Below are 9,926 nucleotides of genomic sequence, written 5' to 3' on the forward strand. Positions count from 1 at the left end.
CTATCTATCTATCTATCTATCTATCTATCTATCTATCTATCTATCTATCTATCTATCTATCTCTCTCTCTATCTATCTATCTGTCTATCTATCTATTGTATCTATCTATCTATCTATTATCTATCTATCTATCTATCTATCTATCTATCTATCTATCTATCTATCTCTCTAGCGTTCTATCTATCTATTTATCTATCTATCTATCTATCTATCTATCTCTCTCTCCATATATATATATATATATAACGCACATATGTGTATGTATGATTTATCTAAATTTATAGTTCAATACGGGGTGTTGACATAACGATTTCTGATCAATCTGATGGCGGCTTTTATTCATTAGATCTATAACCTGAAATTGATCATTCCGCCCTCTGTCTCTATCTCTCTTTCTCGCGCGCTCTCTCTCTCTCTCTCTCTCTCTCTCTCTATATATATATATATCTACATCTATATATGTTATGTTATATATATATATATAGAAAATAAATAAAAAAAACTATTTAGGAAACCATGCGGCGATGGCCACTCAGCCCCCGCTCCCAGCACAGGCACTTGGAACGTCTCAATAAAAAAAAGGTAAATAAACACGAAATGTATTTACTACCAAAGTCTTAATGTTGCTCTACTCTATTTCGCCTATTATTGTCGAGAACTTGCTGTAAATGCCGTTAAGAACTCTTCTTCTTGTTGTTTGTGCACAGTGCGTGCGTGCGGTGTACTCAGGTGTTGCAGATGAGCATTTGAACGGCATTTACAGCAAGTTCCCGACAATAATAGGCGAAATAGAGTAGAGCAACATTAAGACTTTGGTAGTAAATAATACATTTCGTGTTTATTTACCATTATTTATTTTTTATTCAGACGTTTCAAGTGCCTGTGGCTCCCAGTTCCACTGTCACATACCTTGCCGGAGCTCTTGATGCCCTTGATGAGACACAAGCAGACTATGATCCAGGCTAGTAGCAGACAGAGACACAGATCCCACTTGAGACCTCCCTCGTAGTCATTGATACTGGTCGTGAGTCCCAGCATCTTGTTCCTGGTAACGTAGTGGCGAATTGATTACTATGTGCGTAACACGTAGTCTTCCTATTTCTTATATATAGTCGCGCCTATTTTTTTATTAAGTGATTTTTTTCTACGCGATTACTATGGGTGTGGCACGCAGTCTTAATATTGCCTATATAGAGTCTTGCCTATTTTTAAGTGTTTTTATTCCAAGTGATAACTATAGCCATAACACGTCTTAATATTGCCTATATATAGAGCCTCGCCTATTTTTAAGGGATTTAGTATAAGTCTTAGTCTTAATCTCTATCTAGTCTTAATATCGCCTAAGAGTCTCGCCTATTTTATGGAGATCGATTCGGATTCGTACCTTAAATTTGCATGCACGCATATGAACCCGCAAATTAGCTTAATGCATTCAAACATTAGTGTAAGGGGTGTAAGGGGTAACTCTTGAAGAGACCCTAACGCGTATTTACGGACAGCTATACGAGCTACAGATGTGATGTCACGGCATTACTGCCACTCATGGGAAATGCCAAAATTCCTTCTTTATAGGCAGCTGACTACTGTTACATAGACACCCCCCCTCACACACACACTTACACACAACACACACCATAACACACACACACACAACACCACCACACACACACACAGCACATATCATACAATATCATATTCATACATACATATCATACATACCCCCACATTTAATTTAATATATTATATATGTATATTATATTATATCGTAATATATATATTCATCATTATATTACTATCATATTAATATTCCGCAATATTATATCCTATATTATATCTAATTTGATATTATATTATATTATATCTATATTATATTACTTTATACTTATATTATATTATATTATATTATATTATATTATATTATATTATATTATATTATATTATATTATATTATATTATATTATATTATTTTATAGAGGTGACTGGTAACAAAGGTTTGCCCGGCGAAGTACGGTCTTTCTCTTCATTGCTCGTAGGAGTGAAAAATTGCTCAACCAATTCCTACGAGTGGAACCTATGACCATTTCCGTCACGGCCTTCCTGTAATACGACATAGAATTGATGTAGCCAGTCCGTAATCTTGACCTTCCTCATCCTTTCTAATGCATCGCTATATTGAGAAAGAGAAATCTTTGATCGAGTATACATGAAATTCTTAGAATACAAAAAACCATGATTTCATGTCTCTTATACTGTATTACTTATAATAGAATCCTTGTTCTGGTTTAAAATCATGAAAAGCAAACGCCCACGCAAACGTACACACTCGCACGCTCACCCACATCCACGCGCACGAGCACACGCACACGCACATGAAGAAGGAACATGATTTTACGGCGAGGGGGGGGGGGGGGCGCCCGCGCCACACACACACACACAACACGCGCACGCACCGGACACATCACACACACACACCACACACACACACACACACACACACGAACACACACACACACACATACATTAAAAATCACACCACACACACACACAACACACACACACACTCACACACTTTCACACACGCACACCACACACACATCACACACACGCACGCACACGCACACACACACACACACACACACACACACACACACACACACACACACCACCATGCCCCGAGGCTAACGTCATAGTTATCATTGCTCAGTCAGTCATCGATTTGCATGGCCATGAGCGTGCCAATGTGGACTGCAAACACCGCATGCAAATGAGCCAGGGGTCGTGGACGAAGCCCGTCGCAAGTAGAACGAGGGGTTGAGGGAGGGCGGTGTGTGTGTGTTTGGAGGATGGTATGATGGAGATGAGTGGGCGATGGCCAGGAGGCGCACGAGATGTGGTTATGTGTTTGTGTGCGCGTGTGTGTGTGTGGTATGTGTCGTGTGTTGTGCTTGTCTTGTGTGTGCCTGGTGTGTGTGTTGTGTGTTGTGTGTTTGTGTTGGCTTCTTGCTGTGTGTGTGTGGTGTGTGTGTGTGTGTGCTGTGCTGTGTGTGTGAGTGTGTGTGTGTGTGTTCTTGTCTTGTGTGCGTGTGTGCCAATGTTGTGTGTGTGTGTGTGTGCTGTGGCCCTGTTGTGTGGGTGATCCTGTGTTGTTGTGCTTTCTGTGTGTGGTTGTTGGTGTGGTTTTTGTGTGTTTTGTGTTGTGCCTGTGGTGATGTGTGTGTAGTGTGTTTGTGTGGCTGGGCCGCTGTGTCGCTGTGTTGTGTTGGGGGAGATACGACTACGAACAAAACCGGTTGCGATGTTGTGTGCCATGTGCGGTTGTTGGGAGGTGAGAGGCCATCGTGAATCCTACTGTGTGGTAATCAGCTGAGCATCGCTGGTAATGGGTGGGGAGGGAGAAACTGTATAGGTCGCTGGAAAAATATCCATTGCTAACCCATGTTCTCCCTTTCCCTGTCTCTCCCCCTCTACTCTCTCCCCCTCTACTCTCTCTCTCCTCTCTCTCTCCTCTCTCTCTCTCTCTCTCTCTCTCTCTCTCTCTCGCTCTCTCGCTCTGCATTATTTAGCCAGATCTCGCTCTCTATATTTACTTGTAGTATTCCTCGCTTGCTGATGTGCGCAGACTGCTTTCATTGTTCGACAGCTGATCGTAAGCATTCGCTTCCGCTGATGTGAGATTCAGATAACACTGACGAGCGTAGTAGGTGCCATTACTTTTCATGCATTCTTCTTCTTCCGACTTGGACCAGCACGCTGCATATGAAACGCACGGCATATGATGAGTGGGCACGGTGAAAAGGTGCGGCACGCACGTACGCGCTCATGCGTCAGCGTACATACGTACCGCAAAGATATAGTTTCGGTCTAGCTGGTTTCTGATAGAGTTCGAGACATGCCTAAGGGTGCGATACGTTAAGGAGCGTAGGAGTAGTTTTAGAAAACAGGTTTACGAGAAGGGGTAAGAAAAGCAGAGCGCACGTGTTGAAAGAGAAAACAAGAAAGATTGCTCCGCAGAGTGACAGGGGAAGAAAGAGATAACTTCTCACGTATAACAAATATTAAATCGAATTAATCTGGATCATTAGATTACGAGATTGCCAGCTTACAGTCTGTGTTCCAACCGTTCTTGCACCCGGACCACGGTAGAACTCGCTGGAAGGATGCGAACAGATAGTAGAGGGTCCATGCAATGATGACGTTGTAATAGATCGCTACCAGAGCTGATATCATCACCATGGCATAGCCGATGCCTACAGCAAAAAACATGACGCACATAAACTCACATCTAGCACATAGCACTCGTGGCATTACCAACAATAAGTACATAATAAAATAATAATAAATATAGTATTAATTACATTACAGGGCTCGTGGTGTTACCAATATACAGTATTAATCAAATGTCATATGAATGGTTAATAATCGATATAATTCTACTGTCGAGCCGACCAACCGATCGCCCACCCACTCTCCCGCCCAAAGACCGACCGACCGACCGATCGCCCACCCACTCTCCCGCCTAAAGACCCGATCGACCGACGCCCACTCACCCTTCCGCCCAATGATCAGCCGACCGACCGATCGACCGATCAAACACCCACCCTTTTTTTTTCTTTTCCCCGCAGAGGCGCCGCCCGACCGACCATCTGGTCAATCAACTAACCTTGTAAAACCGGCGAAATCTTTCCGAACACTCCAACCGGTCCGAGACTCGTAAACTGTCCGACAGATAGCTCCAGGTAAAACAGCGGCAGTCCCACGAAAGAACAACATGATCAGGTACGGTATGAAAAACGCACCTGTGTGGAAGAAGACGGCACGGGTGAACCAGGGAGGGGAAGCAGCGAGATGGACGCACAAAGCAAATTAGAAAACCGAGAGCAATATGTAAATGGTATGCGCACAGGGTGATAAACCAGAGAACAATATGAATACGTAAATGTTAAGCATGAAACTTGACCCCGAACAAGCCATGAGTCCGGCATCGTCTCAGTAAAGCCCTATATTATGAATGTCCGCTAGAAGACGCCACGAGTACACTGTTACCACGGCCACCATTTTGTCTGACGTCGCTATACCCTACAATAAACAGCTTAGATTATTATTATTATTATTGTTATTATTATTATTATTATTAATATTATTATTAATGTTTATTTATGTATCCATGTAGTTATTATTATTATTATTATTATTATTATTATTATTATTATTATTATTATTTATTTATGTATTTATTATTATCATTATTATTGTTATTATTTATTTATTCTAATTATTATTGGGCTGTGTAGATCGTTATGATCCCCAACTAGAAGCATTTCAATGATTTCCGTTCGGGGTTGCTACCACATCTCTCACGATAACCCCGCACGCGTCTGCAGCGCAGAGCGCCCCCTGGCGTCGCTCACCCTCCTCCATTTCGGTAGCAGAGGTAGGGAATCTCCACACGTTTCCCAGTCCGACCGCGTAGCCGAGGCACGACAGGATGAAGTCGAAAGTCAGTGCCGCTCCAGTGCCGCGGTCCTTGTTCTCGTCGCCATTGTCGTCTTCGTCGACTGCCAGCGGTTGTACATCCGGGTACATGGGAGGCTTGGCCACCTAGAGGGCAGCAGGGGTAAATAATAAACAGTTTTTTTTAAATAAACGTTATAATAACGTTATATTAAAACAAGTTATAATAATAAAAACAAAGTTGCCATTATTAACCCCTAGAGGGCAGTCATAAAGACTAACAGCGGGTAGATAGGAGGCATGGCCACCTAGCGGGCAGCACGGGTTAATATTGACAAACTTTCATCTATATAATAATCTATACTAACTAACTTTGAGTTAGTGTCCGTTCTGTTTGTTCCTGCATCAATTTAGGCGCGTGCACGAACTCGGCTGAAACTTTTTCGTGCTTCATTCCTACGCACAGGGTTCGATCTAATATTTGCTTTTGTGTTATTTATTGGGTTAATGTTTATGAAAAACCTATATCTAAGAAATCTAATGGAAAATCGCCCTGGAAAACATCACGATTCAGTTCACTTCCGCTAGATGCGCTTGGCTGGTACGACTACAAACACGCAACCACACGGCTAAGCGGATACAGTAGTCTGTCACCGTAACCTTGCATGGATTCGCCAGGGCCACGCGCTGGCTGTGGAATCAAAGCCATCCCCACCCTGCACCTCGCACTCACGCGCATATCTATCTATCATCTATCTATATATCTAGTCTACTATGTATCCAGTCATCAAATGTGAACCTGTTGACCTTGACTTTGGGTGAAAACACTCAAACATCATAGGCGTTTCACTGTCCCCCTAAGGTCCACCTCTGGACCTAAGTTTCGACCTCTAACGGTGGCAAACATATCGAGCAGAACAGACCACACACACACACGCACACCCACACTGCTGCTTTACGGAGCGCGAACACGTATACGCACGCACGCACACAGCACACACACATACACACAACACACACACACAACACACACCACACAACACACACACACACACACACACACACACACTACACACACACACACACACACACACACACACACATCAACACCACACCACAACACACCAAACGGCCGAAAACAATAACGCTTCCGCTACACTATGCGAGCGAGGATATAAACCATTACTGCGACAGCGTTGCCTACATTTTTCCGACAGATTCATTACACAGTCAACCCCGTAGTAAAAAAGCTGACGGGCAAAGACAAAATAATTGCTTAAGCGGGTTCGTATTAACACTTCAAACATACTTATATTAGCCCCGAATTAGCAAAGAAAAAAATAATGGATTACAAGGTGTGTACAAGCGGGGTATTTTATATAGGTTTTATATTATACATTAAGGAACTTTAGTAGCGTTAAACTTGTTTACAAAATACGATACAATTACCTGGCAAAGCCTACAACTCTTATTCAATTACTTATTAGTTCATTACTACAGTCGCCACCCATTAGTACGAGAACTGACGGCCCGCCAACAGAAAAATAGATCGTATTAACGTCGTTCCGTATATTATTATTAGCTTTAACTTTGAACAAGAACAACAATGGATTGACAAGTGTGTGTCAGAAGTGTTTATTGCTACGAAATGAAATACAGGGGATCAGAAACATTGTACTGTTAAGTAACGAGGAGTGCCTTGTAATATTGACCTTCGTTCAAAGTCACATATTTTACTAAAACGATTACTATGAACTCGGGCCGGGATTTACGAGAAATCATCGTAAATCAGCGTAACCTGAACGAATATGGCCCGCCGAGGACGGCCACTTTCGCGGTTTTTGTAATAAACAACAAAGTTTGTCAAATATTAACCCTAGATGACTTACTACCAGAGAGACTACTGACTACAAACGCTACAGATCGATTGCCCGTGGCCTTATGAATCTCCACGCACACGAGATGACAGTACTGGAGGGGAACAAGCCGACGGAGAGAATGCTGTGTGAAGGACGACAGCTAGAGAGAGACAGAGAGAGAGATAGGCAGTGACGTGGAGAGAGAGACTGCAGAGAGAGACTGAGAGAGAGGAGAGACGTGACGAAGGGAGGGGAAAGAGATGTGTGTAATATAGCTTCGTGAATGTAAACTACAGAGTGAGGAGAGAGAGCAAACAGCGCGAGACAGATAACCGCAACCACAGACGAGAGGAGACAGAGAGAGAGAGAACGAGAGACGAGAGAGAAGACACGAGAGAAACGTGAGAATTTGTTTTATGTGCTAACATTGTAAAAACAAATTCTGTTCTAGTTTATAGCGAAGACTTGTAGTAGAAGAGTGGAAGAGAAACCAGAGAGCGACTGTAACTCGACGGTCCGGCTATTATAGGGAGACAACGAAACGAAGAGAGAGAGGGAGAGAGAAGGAAGCGAGAGTGAGAGGGTGAGAAGAGGGAACGAGAGAGAGAAGACGAGAGCGAGAGAGAGAGCAGAGAGAGAGACAGAGAGAGAGAGAAGAGAGAGAGACGAGAGAGAGAGAGAGAGTGAGAGAGAGAGAGAGAGAATGCGTGCACACGAGTACCCTTGTACAACATTTCAGTCTAGTTTATAGCGAGGACCGGTAGTGGAAGAAATGGGGGCAAGAAACGGAGAGCGAATGTAAACTGAGAATCGGGTATAGGGAGAGAGAAGGAAGAGAGTGAGAGAAGACTGAGAGAGAGAGAGAGACGAAGACGAGAGAAGAGAGAGAAGAGAGAGACATGTGTGCATACGTGTACACTTGCTAGGACAAAAAAAACAATTCAGTCTAGGACAACTGCCCATTATGAACGCCTAACCGCGTGGTGAGTTCCCGGTCAAACCGGATGCAGGCCCCTAACGTATAAGGAGTAGGTCAATCTCTCACAAACACACGGGGACACGCGGACAAACACGCGCCTGCGCACGGCCGCAAACATACACACAGGCACACACGCACACATGGCCAGACGCATGTGCACACACGCACACATGGACATACGCACGGCCGCACACACGCACACTCACAAACGCACGTGCACGCGCACACACGGCCGCACACACGCACATAAGCACAGACGCACATGCACGCGCACACGCACATGCAGACGTACACACGCACAGACGCACATGTACGCGCACACACACATGCAGACGTACACAGACACAGACACGCATGCACGCGCACACGCACATGCAGACGTACACAGACACAGACACGCATGCACGCGCACGCGCACATGCAGACGTACACAGGCACAGACGCGCATGCACGCGCGCATACACGCGCACACGCACATATACACGCGTACACACGAACACACGCACGCATGCGCCCTTTTCACACAAACTCTCGCTAGCGCGCACACACACACGTATGCACGCACAAGCGCGCAAGCCGCGTACTCACGCACACTGACCCACTTTGTGTCGCCAGGATACCGACGTCGCCTGCTACATAAATGCCTGGCTATACACCCCCTCATACTAACACCCTTCTACAAACACCCCCTCCCCCCTAAATAGGGGCCAAATTCTTGGCTGCTTTAACAATGCGGCGAAATGTGTCGCGTCGCAGCGCGACACCACTGTGAAAACGTGTTTTTCTCCGCTATTTACCTTGATAGGCAATTTGCCTTGAATTTGCACAAACTAGGCCGCTCGCTGCTGGCACAGGTTTTACCCACCGCAGACCCGAGACCAGTTGTTTGGCGTTGGGCGAAAGGTAGTACTTTTGGGTAAAGAAGTTGGGTTTTACAGTCGTGGGCTGAGAATTGCTTGTAAGCTCCCGAAAGGTGTAAGCGGTTGCTGATGATGGAGATGATATAATGATAAAGGGTTAGGGATGATAAGAAGACCGGTGAAGAGGAGGACGAGGGCGAGAAGGGGGGGGGGGCGGATGAAAAATAGCAGCATGACGAGGACGTGGGGGAGGAGGAAGAGGAGGATGAGGAGGAGGAGGTGGTAGTAGAGGAGGAGGAGGAGGAGGAGGAGGTGGGAGAAATGGATGAGGAGGAGAATAATGAGAGAAATGAGGAGAAGTAGCAGCAGGATGAAGACGTAGATAAGGAGAACGAAGAACAACAGGAGGAGGTGGAGGAGGAGGGGGGGGAGTGGAGGAGGAGGAGATGGTGGTGGAGGAGGGAGAGGAGGAGGTAGAGGAGGAGGAGGAGGAGGGGAGGAGGAGAAGGTGGTGGAGGAGGAAGAAAGAAGAAGGCAGGGGAAGCAGGAAAGGGTGGAAGGGGAGGAGCGGGGTGGTAAGAAGGAGGGAATGAAAGGAGAGGGTGGAGGAGAGGGAAAAGTAGGGAAAGGAGGGAGGAGGGAGGTGGGTTGGAGGAGTAGGAGGGAAGGACGCGAGGGGGGAGGGGGAGGGAAGGAGGAAGGGGAGGGAGGAGAAGGAAGATGGTGGGTAGAAGGGAAGGCGGAAGGAGGAGGATGAGGAGGAGGAGACGGAGTGTT

At 45.3% G+C, this 9,926-nt stretch overlaps 1 protein-coding gene across 1 annotated transcript in view; it reads right to left on the reverse strand.

The window, feature by feature from the left end:
* LOC106817010 (sodium- and chloride-dependent neutral and basic amino acid transporter B(0+)-like) overlaps positions 1 to 9,926 on the reverse strand; it is a 26,467-nt gene that overhangs the window by 8,339 nt on the left and 8,202 nt on the right. The window contains 7 exon segments of the mRNA XM_014821655.1: positions 910 to 1,045; positions 3,588 to 3,750; positions 4,104 to 4,247; positions 4,661 to 4,763; positions 4,765 to 4,798; positions 5,412 to 5,439; positions 5,442 to 5,598. Of these exon segments, the coding sequence (XP_014677141.1) occupies positions 910 to 1,045; positions 3,588 to 3,750; positions 4,104 to 4,247; positions 4,661 to 4,763; positions 4,765 to 4,798; positions 5,412 to 5,439; positions 5,442 to 5,598 (765 nt within the window).

The sequence above is a fragment of the Priapulus caudatus genome, unplaced genomic scaffold (assembly GCF_000485595.1).
Source record: "Priapulus caudatus unplaced genomic scaffold, Priapulus_caudatus-5.0.1 Scaffold1561, whole genome shotgun sequence".
In the NCBI taxonomy this organism is placed as follows: domain Eukaryota; kingdom Metazoa; phylum Priapulida; class Priapulimorpha; order Priapulimorphida; family Priapulidae; genus Priapulus; species Priapulus caudatus.